Here is a 12318-nt window from a genome sequence, read left to right as displayed (position 1 = left end):
AAAACTATTTTTTTTAAATTCATTTTTTGTTTTCTTAAAAAAGATAAGAAATGAATTCTATACAAAATAAGAAAATACCCATATCAAAACAGAAGTTTAAAAAAAAAAATCATTTAGCCGTCTAAATACACAGTGAAAGAATGGATTTGGGACGTCTGCCACTGGAGACAAAAGCGGATGGGTCGCAGGGACACCTGTAGAGGGCGCTCAACATCAATCACCAGGTCTCTTTCAGGTCCTCGGGGAGAGGCGGGAGAGTGCTGGGCAGGTCATGCGTGGGCAGGTCATGTGTTTCGACTTGCGTTTGCACCAGCGTCTCCTGCTTCTTGGAGCTACAGCAGGGCTTGAAGAGACGCGGGTCGATGATCACTTCGCCAAACCGCCCCTTGTAGACAATCCCGCAGCACACCTTCTGTCTGCAGGAGACAAGTCAACACTGGTTTGTTTGCCTGCATATACTTTTCAATCATTTGTCTAAGAGGCGTGAAAACACACATGCATAGCCATGCTAATCAGCAATACTAATCAGCACTCTCTCAAAAGCCCCCCCCCCCCCCCCATGTCATGCTGACCAGCGCCACCTAGCGCTGGAGCTGAGGGGGGTCGACCAGTACCTCTTCCAGTAGGAGCGGTCCAGGAAGGAGAAGGCAGAGGGGGCAGGGCGTCTCTGTTTGGACTCGATGTCGGAGCAGTCGTCGGAGTGGACGCTGTAGCTGGGGGACTGTGATGGGGACAGGCTGGAGGTGGTGCTGTGGGCGTCAGAGTCTGGAGGGGCAGAGGGCAGGTTTAGCCACAGACTCTCGTGGACCGATGGCAAACTGTTGCACCAATACCCCGGGTCAAAGTCAAGTTTATTTATATAGCACATGTTCATACAAGCAAACGTAGCACACAGTGCTTAACAGAATAAATAAAAACAGTTAATTAATTGGTATTGAGAAAAGTAAAATAAAATTAGAACAGGATGGAACATATAGTAAAAGAGAAATATAAAAAGATGCGCCACTGACGAGGCTGCCCACTGCTCCTGGCTGCCCCCTGGTGGCCAGTTTGGATGGGTCAAATGCAGAGGACATTCCACCAGTGACCGCTGAAGATGTGTTGTGCACTGTGTCACTGCTCATTCACGCATGTGTTTGTGTCATTTTCCCTGTAATGTAGCCCTATTCTAAGTAATTTAACCTATTTAACCCCCTCCTAAGTTTTTAAAACAATGAGATGCTTTAGGGAACAGCATTGAGATGATTATCCATGCAAGTAATAAGACTCACTTTGCCGTTTGAACTTGTGAAGCTTCTTCAGTTTGCTTTTTGTCTTGCCATCGCTGTTCTTCATCTTCTTGGGTTTGGTCAGCTTGAAGCCGGGCCCAGCTCTTGCATCCACAACATGGTTCCAGTTCTTTTTGGAGCCATTAGGCAGTTTTTTCCATCTTTTCACCAACAGTACACAGGCATTGCAGATGTCCCCAACACGATCCTCTGACAACCTACATAAACAGATGTACTTAACGACACCGATCTTAACACTGGCACATCCTACCACAGTCCTCCTCCGTTGTTCACAGCTCATTTACACGTCTTTTATACTACTCGTTTCACATGCAACTTCAGGAGGAAACAGGTGCACTGGTGCGGTATATCAATTTATCACATCAGCATCGTTAACAGAGACTACTGATTTGTAGTACGAACAAGAGTGACCAAATTATTTAGAAACCGTTTGAAATGTTTGGACTGGTGACGGAACTTACCCAAAACATAGCCGGAAAGTTTCTTCATATCGGCTGCTGTCTGTAAAACGTGAACTGGACGACTTTGTCTTGCAGATGCAACATCCTTCATGACTGCGGTATATCTTGGACTTGTGGAAACCAAACATCTCTGTATGTTGTTATTGGCTATTAAACGTGCAAGTCTGCAAAAAGACGAGAACGAGGACACATGAGCACTACGCTGCCGTGTTGATACAATAGCGGCCAGCAGTGAATGTTTTCAAAGGATGCGAAGGGGGCGGTCACCACATGCGCTCAAAACATTTACACTAAATACGCCTGAGTGTAAATACGAAATACAACGCCACCGTCATTGATTTGGCATATGTATTGCTTCGATCGGAGTAAGCGCTACAAAACACTTGACCACAGAAAGGTGCGCGATGCCCATGTCTTTTCCGTTTCCTCATTGAGGCTTTCTAGTCGATAATGATAACCATTTTAAATGCAGCTCGCCGGATAACGTTAGCACACGATATACCAAAATATACTTTATCTAGCTAGCTAGCTCATATCAAATACCATCAAAAACGATGTATTTAAAATTTGACAATATACTATTTGTGTTAGCAGAGTAAGCGTTAGCTTTGATTGTTGCAACCAAGTTCAATACCAGAGTTAGCGCCCAAGCTAGCTAGCTTCTTTTTGTAGCATTAGCATCTCATCTGGTCCCTTTGACGCCATCGTCAAAGGCTTGTGGCGGCAGCCAGTGAACTTGCTCTTTTGATGGCCAGTGATGGATAAAACAACGCATATAATTGCTACTATTACAAAAAGGGGATTGTAACATTGTTATTCTATGATGCGGGACGATTATCAGGAATTAAAACTGATATACTCCAATTGAGATGCGTTTCTGCCGACAAGCGAGCGGGGAGATCCGAAACAAAAAGCGGGGAAGGGACGCACTGCGAAGTCAAGAAACAAAAAGCTATAGGGGCTACTGTCATTAAATGTAACGCATAAAAGTACATCTAATTAGTTTAGTAAATTAAAGTGGTACACTTATTGTATAGTTAAAACCAAAAGGAGTCGCTAGATACAGTCTTCCTCCCTTTTAAATTCAAACTTTCGCCCGCTAAGAGCGCCAAGTAGCAATATGCATTAGTGTTGTTAGCTCGTTAGCTTGGTGCTAGCCACCACGCCACGCTCACATCCACGCTCTTCCATTGTTGAGCGCGTTACACATCCTGCACATAAATACACTGCGCACGACAAAAACTGAATTACATTGTAGCACGGTAAAAATCACATTCAATACATTCTTACTGTATGCAATTACGTGTAATGTTGCAAGCATATTACAAAGGACTTACCGAACAAAAACTTTGAATCTTCGCCGTTTTCTTTTCACACACTGCGCATGCCTTACTACTACTGCATACAGCTGGGTATTAGAATGACATTAGCATAAAAAAACATGGAATGGGGGCGTGGTGTCGTGGATATACCATATATGGAGTGTAACGTTCTCGTTTGAACAAAGATTTAACCAATCGGTGCTTTCCGTGCACGGTATTTAAGAACGCTGCATGCTGGGAGGTGTGGTTTAGACTTTGGGCCTTTGCAACTCTATCCGCCTCCTCCTTCTCAACAACCCGCCGCCCCACAAACCATCCAGTCAATGAGAACTAGAAAAAAAACAAGGCCCTAAAATGGCGCGAACAAGTTTGTTTACATTTTTTTTACCAGCTGCCGACTACGGTGATCTGCAAATCAGTGCTGTTATTTTGCTGACTGTAAATAAAAAGCTTAGTTCAGTCAACATTTTTGGTTTTATTTCAGCTCTGAGATGCATACTGTTTTGAAAAAGTGACTGTATCAACTATATCATTGACAATAAAATAGAGGAGATAAATAACGCATTCAAACAGATTCAACTTATTTCTGTAATTTTATTCTTTAAATGTTTTTTTTTACACTGTACACAGTTGCTCACTTAGTAAACACTACATTACACGGCTATGTCAATAAATGTACAACAGTATTGAAAAACAAAATATATATCTCCCAAGATGCTCTGTACACGGACTGGTACAACACAATCCAGACTTGTTGGCACACAGGAAAGACATCCTTCACAATATCAAACTGGAGTTCGTATTCATCATATGCTGCACAATAATAAAAATTAAATGGAGAAGCTCCAATGATTCTCGCCTATTTCTTGTTAGCCTTTTTTATGATGTGGGTGGATGGATATTGCATAGCAGAAACACCAATAACAGTTCAGAGGATTAGGAGTGTTTGATGCTTTGTATTGAATGTGGCTTCCTATAGCAGCCAAATGTACAGGACCTCATTACCAGGCCTCGGCTACAATGATCATTCCATATTCCCATTCTATGTGGATTAAGAATGTAGTCCAGGATCCACTCTCATTCCCAGGAGTGTACAGTCTCTCACAGGAGGGTACAGAGTGGAGCAAGAGTCAGGAAATTACTAATTTGGAGTAAAAGATTCACTGGTAATAGATATTTACATGAAGGTTGTGTGTAACTTCCCATCAAGCAATGGCTATAACTGTTCAAGATGTTATGCTTGAAGCAGTGACACAGGCCTTAAGCTCCTCCAACTGAATATAATTGTGCATCACTAGCATAATCATTTACATCGTCTTATTCGTAGGAGGAGTCATGTTAATACATAGAAAAGATTTGCATACTACTGTACTTCCCAGGGTATGACCATTGTTGTATTGATGTAGGTGAATCAGTTGTTCACACTACAACACATCTCTCACCTGTCATCTTCATACTTATAAAGCATACTTCTACATTTTGCTTCAAGCTCTGCATTATGACATAGGGATTTGAATTGACAACAGAGCAAGCAACTTGACAGACATATCAAAATAATACTGTTCTTCATCGAAAATATATTAACTGTTTTTGTTCCGTGTTTTCCTTTTTAAATATAGCCATTGTCAGCCGTTCACAATAACAATGAAAATATTTAGCTTTCAGTAAAACAGTTAAGCACAGGTGGGTTATCTTCTTCAACAATGTGAAAATCATGGATCATAATAGAAAACATATTTTTAACGTCTAACTGCAACATTGTTGAGGATAAAAATAACAACACGTTTTGAAAGGCTCATTGCACTTTGTATATGGCAAATGTTACAGTAGCTTTAATATAAGCCAGAGATCTCCTTTGTTCAAGTCTCTTTCCGCATAAAAAAGGTGTAATAGTCCTTTAGTGGTCCCCAACAGTGGTCTTGGCCAGGGCCAGAGGGAGTGAGGGAGAGAGTGCCCTATATACCGATGCCTTTGACAAGTGAAGACTCGAGAGTGATGTTGAACTCCTGCAAAGTCTGTAGCACTCTGATCAGAGAATTCACCAAAGAGTGTTCCTTTATCAGCGCAGAGTCCTCGTACATCTGGGCCGTGATTGGACAGTCTGCGAGCAGCGCGATCCAGTGGTGCAGAAGATGGTCCCTTGAAGAAGCAGAGAGAGAGTTAAATACACTGACCACTTAGGACCTTTCCAGTGAATTGGACCTGTTAAAAACATGGTTGAAAGGTCTCATGTTTTGTTATGAGGTATTATTGCATTTAGATTAAGGCATGTCCTCTCTTGCCGTATGTGGGCCACTTCCTTTCAAAGATTAAAGAGAAGGCTTTTCATTGAAGGCGTCCTCCATTGAAGTTGCAGGTGCATTTTAGCTAGCACACCCTTCTCTTCCAAAAAGGATTCAGATAGAAAGACCCAACCCACCCACACACAGTTACACACACACACGCACGCACGCACGCACGCGCACGCACACACACACACACACACACACACACACACACACACACACACACACACACACACACACGGTACAAGGGAGAATAACAGAAGAGGGAGGGGCAGTTATCTGGAAAGGAAGGGATGGTCCACTCTGTTTCCATGGCGATAAATGGTACGTACAGAGATGGTGCTCCATGATGTAATTAACACTTTCTGGTATCTTTCCTTTGAATAGACCTTTACTGTTCAGGCGGCAAGTCCCGCCCCCCCCAGTTACGGTTGCTATGTCCCACAAGCTATGTCCCACAAGGTTTGCAGCACGTTACAAAATGTCCACTGAACAGCACATACCAGATTATTCTCTCTCAAGGATTCCTGACAATATTCCTGTGTGTATTTGTCAAATGCCACTACGTTCTCTAAGAAAGTATAACTATTTTACCCAAGGATATATCCATGACATTCGGATTTCGGATGGAGCAGGTGACAATATCAGAGATGATGCTAGGTGTTGGCGATCTATGAGGAAGGCACAAACGCCACACAAACTCCAGATAGAAATTCATGAAGACAAAATCTGCACATGTAAAGCAGGGTGAGTAAGTTAGTGGCATCCATTATTAGAAACTGATTATAGTGATGTGTTTAAAATGAAGATAGCCTGTGAGAATGATCTGCTAACTATAGCTACGGGCTAATTAGCGACTATACATCAAGCACCTAACGTGTAACACCTAAGTGCAGAACTTTTTACTCAAAGTAGGTTAGCTAGCTACTGCAGCAGGCATGACATTGAAGAGAAAGTCAAAGTGGGTCACATCTAAGGCAGGTTACTGTTCTTGCTAGCTAATGTTAGCTCAGTTGTTACATCAACCGGACAAGTTCCGATTCATGATTTGCAAGGGTGGTAAATGTAAGTAGTTATTTATCGTTTTCATTCAGCTGATGTTAGGGAACTGTTTTGGCAACGTTATACCCACAAAGTTTCCCCCTGATTATATAGCCTAACTGGTGTTTGAGGGGAGATACGTTTAGCTGGCTAGCTCCAGCTAGACATCAAGTGATGCTTTCTGTTTAACTCAAATGTTACAGAATAAGGTTACATAAACAGTTGGTAGCCTACTGAAGCATATTTTTCACTTGGTTACCTTTGAGCATACAGCAAATGCTTGTTGATGTTGCTCACATTCAGCTGTGTGTGGGGTCTTCCACAAGCACTTTGAACATTTTTCCAACTGTGTTTAAAGCTTTGGAAAATTGATCAAGCAAACTCCCTGTAGTCTCTCAGGATGTCTCTCGTCGGCACTGCACGTTCCCCAAGCACATCTAAGAACCATTTTCTTCAAACTAATGTCTAATCTATGAACACAAAACGCGGGACAAGCTTTGTTTGTGGGACAACATGGCGGCACTATCGCAAGGGGCGCGGTCTTAAGAGATCAGACAACCTTATTGGTTATTATTCTCTGGGTGATTGACAGGTCGGAAAGGTTTATTCAGATTGGCCTTATGAACCACTTCATAAAAAATACTAATATAATATCTGGGTAGATATAAGCCAATCACAACAGAGGTTACTGAGGACAGCTCACCTGGCACCCAGACAGACCAGCATCTGAAACTTCCCATCCTTGCCGATGTTTCTGGATGTGTTGTTGATGGCACGCATGAAGCGACAGAAATGACGAACTCTAGTTTTCCAGTTCTCATCTGGCGTCACTTCCCTCTGCTCTGCGCTCTCAAAGTACACTTGTGACTTTTCTGTAAAGATTAAACCAACAACAATAGCGATAGATCACTGAGAGAGAGGTCCATTCATGAACATTAGTTTGTTAGATAGGTAGACAATAGACAAAGGCACGCACATCCAACATGTTTAAAGCTGGGTGCTAGACTCATCAGGAAAAGTAGTCTGCACACCAGAAATATGCTCCCAGGATTTTTAATTGGGTGTCAACTTGTTAGATAGGTACATATCTGAGTCTCTACCTAAGAAGTCCCAGATGAAGACGTTCTTGAAGAGGCGTGGGGACTTGAAGCCATGCTGGAACACCTGCTCCAAAGCCCAAACGAGGCCATACTCCCCACACAGCAGCAGAGTTAGACTGCCCCTCTTGAGAATGAGAGAGAGAGAGAGAGAGTTGAATGTAGATAGGGACAGAAGCTTTTTGCAGTGTCAGAAACAGACTAGTCTCACAGCTCCACTGTGATGAATAATAGAAGAACATGCTGGAGCTCGTCTGGTTTGGTCAGGCTTCGTCTGGCGGCTCACCTCCTTCTCCGGCTTGTGGAAGTGCTTCACGATCCCATTGATGGCCTCTCCTACTCCCTCCTGGATCTGACCTGTGTTGAGCTCTGGGCGGGGAGGAAGAGACAGACAGCTTCAGTCACGAGCCTTTCTAGAACATGTAAACAGGCGGTCAGGTGCGGAGCGGGCTGAGTAAACAGCGTGTCCTTCCGGGTGTTTCCTTACTTGGTTTGCTGTTGGGCGAGATGGTGACGAACCTCCTCATCATGCCGGGGGATGGCTGCATGGGGGGCGTGCGGCACATCCGGTCATCGTTCTCTGTGCTGGGGGTGACCAGCTCCCCCACCAGAACCCTCTCTAGACTGCCGTCGTCCACACCCTTCCCCAGCCACCGGCCGCAGGGGAACCTGACAAAACACACACCGTAACACCGTAAATAACTGTTTTTACCACGGTTTATAAACCTTTAAACATCAATAGTCAATTAAGAAGAAAGTCCGTGCCGACCACTGCGCCCCCAGAACTAGCGCTCACTTGTAAGCATGGCCGGTGATCTCATTCCGAACCATGACGCACTCCACCAGCCACTTAGCGTACAGGCCTGAGTTGTCATGACCCATCTGCACGGTCGTCAGCTTCCCCAGGTTCTGGCACTGTGACGGGAGAGAGGGAGGAGATCAACGGGCCAGGGTCAGACCCCAGGGACAGTATCAGTAACAAGTATTCCACATGTACTTTCCACACACATATACAGTATATATATATATATATATATATATATATATATATATACACTTATGTACTTTCCACATATAATGTTTTTGTTCCATGCTGGGGAGAGGACTAACCTCGAAGGTGATCTCCAGGGTGTTCTTGGGGACCTGGAGCACGCCGGTCTCAGCCAGCTCCCCGGACACACACACCCAGGGGTTGGCTGTGAACATGGACCCTCCCAGCTTCTTGCTGGGGATCACCAGCACGTGGTAGGGGATCACTGTGGGAAACACAGTCACTGTGACCTGGTAGACTGGGTCGAATACGAGCAGCTCACAGACACCTGCTCTGCTCTGCTGCCACTCAATTCAATTTTCAATTTCAATAGCTTTATTGGCATGAAAGTTCTTTGAACAATTTTGCAAAACAACAAGGTAAAAGTAACAATTGTTAAAATAAGATCCCCGTAAAAAAATTTTGAAGAAAAAAAACAAAAGAAAAACATCATATAATTCATAACATTTAAAGGACAATGCTCGTTTTTGACAACCTGGACCTTATTTACGACATATTATAAGACGTTTAACTCACCGAGATCACTTTGGTGTAGTTCTGCTTCTGCGTGCTGGAGCAACAATTGCGCGCTGTGCGCATTAGTGCTGGAGCAAGTGAGGAAGCTATTTCGTTTCGAAAGACGTTTCTAAAGATCATGGCATGTGAAAACCACAACAGTTATGCTCTATGTAAGCACAACTAGCGATTCATCCAGACAGATTGATGAAAACAACCGTTTAGCGGCAGAAAATAGATTTTTAGAAGCTGCATTCTCGTTGCCCGATCACCGACATTACATGGATATACTGGCTCGCGCTGGATTTTACATTTCTTCTACAGGCCTCCGAACTACACCAAAGTGATTTTGGTGAGTCAAACGTCTTATAATATGTCGTAAATAAGGTCCAGGTTGTCAAAAACGAGCATTGTCCTTTAAGGAAATAGAAAACAATAAAACAATAAACCCTTGCTCTGCTCGAATGTGTGTTTGTGAGAGGTTGTGGAGTGTTTGTGTTTGTGTGTGCATGCGCGTGTGTGTGTGTGTGTGTGTGTGTGAACTCACTGATCGTGGTGAAGACATTGGTGAAGCAGAAGTAGTCCACAGCGTTGAAGGAGAGGAGGTGGTAGAGGAACTGTTCCTTCTCATCATCACAGCGCAGGAACGCATAACGCTTGTACAGTTTCCTGCAAACAAAGAAAACCATTCACGACAAAACACAAGACAACCACAATTCTTTGACCTGGCAAAATGATCAAATCAATCACATCATTTACATGCGTGTATATATGAGATGTTTTTGTTTACCAACAGGCAGAATAACATCTGAGGTATGTGCCGTTCTTGGTAAACGGGTAATAGTGGAGGACAGGCCCCCACACACAATCCCTGAATGACCCAGTTCCACACCCATATCTCATCAATTATGAAGACGTGTGTAAATGTTTCATCGTAGATTCTCTGGAGGTTTCCATATTTCAAAAAGGTCTCTCATATATTATGAATGCAGAGTTTCAGTCATCAGGTTGATTTCTTTTGTGAGAGAGGGGCATTCTGACACAAGTACGCCAAGAGCCCGAGCATCGAGCGCCGGGGGTAGGGAACACGCTTCCCTCGGAAATGAGAGAAAGCGGCCCGTCAAGGGAACGGTCTTGAGACGGTGATGGAGGCGTTCCCGTACCCGTCCGCCAGACAGCAGAGGCTAGCAGAAGCAGCCTCTGTGAGGTCAGTGTGTATAGAGGCTATATAGAGTCAGTGTGTATAGAGGCTATATAGAGTCAGTGTGTATAGAGGCTGCTGCTACTGCTGTTCTAGTCTCAGTGCCCCCAGAGACTATTGTTCAAGTTCAAAGTTCAAAACTGTTGTTGTTGTTGTCATGGTGTTTCCCTCACTTGGTCAGCTCGTGGTCGGACAGCAGCTGTTTGAGGTGGCGTGACAGCAGCTTCTTCTCCATGGACAGGCGCACCCAGGCTCTGGCCTTGCCCACATCAGTCTTGATCTCACCGATGTTCTGGATGTGCCTGCACAGGTTACAAGAGGTCAGAGGAGGAATACTCACACACATGCACACACACACACATGCACACACACACACACAGAGTGAGACAAGGGACCCCCCCCATGTAAACGAACAACTACACTATTAGGAGTCTACATGGGGATGTTGTCTCTCTGAGACAGACAGGGCATCTATGTTAGTCCAGCTTGTTTCCTCCTCAGCCTGGATTCCTGAGGAGGCCGGCGGGCTGGGGGGGAGGGAGGTGGCGTGGGGAGGGGGGCGTGGGGGGGGGGCTGCCCTACCCAGACTCCCTGCTGTCTGGCCCAGTCCCCTGTCAACGCCTCTGTCGTGCCTCCTCTGTCCAGACACATTCCCTTCCACTCCACCTCTGCCAGCGAGCGCTGTCTGCTCCCTGAGTGCTCCTCACGCTCTCTCCCTCCTCCTCCTCCTCCTGCTCTCCTCCCCCCACCCCCCTCCCCCCCCACACGCTCTCTCCCTCCTCCTCCTCCTCCTCCTGCTCTCCCCCCCTCCACGCTCTCTCCCTCCTCCTCCTCCTGCTCTCCTCCCCCCACCCCCACCCTCACGCTCTCTCCCTCCTCCTCCTCCTGCTCTCCACCCCCTCTCCCCCCCACACTCTCTCCCTCCTCCTCCTCCTCCTGCTCTCCTCCCCCCACACACCCCACCCCCCCTGTAAATTAACCCAGTTTGCCTCCACATACTCTCTCCATGGCAACAGAGCAAAACATCAGCGTATGAAACAGAGACTGGTAATGCGCATGGCTGTCTCCAACTTACGGGATGCAATCTATATGTTCTTAACCAACACGCAAACATTTTCCAGGAGCTTGCTCAATCGTCTCGTTAAGAGAGGTCAGGGAAGAATTTTTACAGCTCACTTTTCTGGCCCCCGGGTGAAACTGCTTCTTTTTTTTTTACTTCCCTCTGGAATATGTAGGGGTGGGACCTATGCCCCCCCCCCCCATTGCTCTCTGTAAAACGCATTGTGTTGCCTCTGTGTATGAAATGCGCTATATAAATAAAGTTTGATTTGATTTTAATCTAAAAATGCTGGTCAGATTTCGTGCCGGTCAAAACTGATCCTCCATTCTGGACAGTTGTATCTCAGTAGTAGTACCTCATGTTCCACATCTTCGTGACAGCGCCATTTCTGCTGCCGTGTCAACGCGACTACGCCAGCGTGTTTGTGTGAAGGAGGAGGGTGTTTTGCTGCGCGGATGCGTGCGGTCAGACTTGCGTGTGTTTAAGCTGCAGGGCATAAGGGTTATCAGTCTAGGTCACAGCTGCCTTATCGTCCCTGGACCCCTCCCCCGGGGTAGGTCCGGGAATTAGGCTGGAAGTAACGTGCTATCACGCAGCTCTCCCCCCCCCCCCCCCGCCAGGAACGACCCCTCCACGCCATTGGCTGCTGGTGATGAGCCATGCAGACATGACAATGGTCTCTGCTTCCACACACACACACACACACACACACACACCCATGCAGGCAAACGCACGCATACAAACACAGACAGCGTAGCGTGGTCATGATCAGCCACTAGAGGGCAGTCACACAATCGTAGCAACTTCCCTCTCAGCCAGGGATTGTATTCATCATCCATCTCACATCAGATGAAGCTAGCAGTTCTTTTAACAGCCTCCGCCTGCTCTAGCAGAGTTCTCTAAACCTCTGTGTGCTCTAGCAGAGTTCTCTAAACCTCCGCCTGCTCTAGCAGAGTTCTCTAAACCTCCGTGTGCTCTAGCAGGGTTCTCTTAACCTCCGTGTGCTCTAGCAGAGT

General features: G+C 45.6%; 2 protein-coding genes across 3 annotated transcripts in view; both read right to left on the bottom strand.

Annotated features, from left to right (window-relative positions):
• Positions 1 to 206: 206 nt before the first annotated feature.
• On the bottom strand, positions 207 to 1878 carry sinhcafl (SIN3-HDAC complex associated factor, like; the record flags this gene model as incomplete). The annotated part of the gene is made up of 4 exons (XM_084437125.1): positions 207 to 416; positions 615 to 765; positions 1272 to 1486; positions 1751 to 1878. 4 exons carry the CDS (start codon positions 1876 to 1878, stop codon positions 218 to 220), a joined length of 693 nt encoding a protein of 230 aa, XP_084293251.1. The 3' UTR covers positions 207 to 217.
• Positions 1879 to 3684: 1806 nt separating this feature from the next.
• dennd5a (DENN/MADD domain containing 5A) overlaps positions 3685 to 12318 on the bottom strand; it is a 54721-nt gene continuing 46087 nt past the window's right edge. Inside the window, exons 15-23 of one of the 2 annotated variants that reach the window (XM_084436951.1) lie at positions 10416 to 10544; positions 9589 to 9710; positions 8606 to 8751; positions 8292 to 8410; positions 7983 to 8164; positions 7782 to 7864; positions 7499 to 7622; positions 7102 to 7270; positions 3685 to 5211 (exon numbers count right to left, since the gene is read on the bottom strand). In XM_084436951.1, coding sequence (XP_084293077.1) covers positions 5028 to 5211; positions 7102 to 7270; positions 7499 to 7622; positions 7782 to 7864; positions 7983 to 8164; positions 8292 to 8410; positions 8606 to 8751; positions 9589 to 9710; positions 10416 to 10544 — 1258 coding nt within the window. In that variant the 3' untranslated portion in view covers positions 3685 to 5027. The remainder of the gene's footprint in view (positions 5212 to 7101; positions 7271 to 7498; positions 7623 to 7781; positions 7865 to 7982; positions 8165 to 8291; positions 8411 to 8605; positions 8752 to 9588; positions 9711 to 10415; positions 10545 to 12318) is intronic. The other variant, XM_084436952.1, reaches the window with a different exon arrangement.

Source organism: Borostomias antarcticus, assembly GCF_949987555.1.
Source record: "Borostomias antarcticus genome assembly, chromosome: 4".
NCBI lineage: Eukaryota > Metazoa > Chordata > Actinopteri > Stomiiformes > Stomiidae > Borostomias > Borostomias antarcticus.
This window is presented reverse-complemented; position numbering and strand designations above follow the sequence as displayed.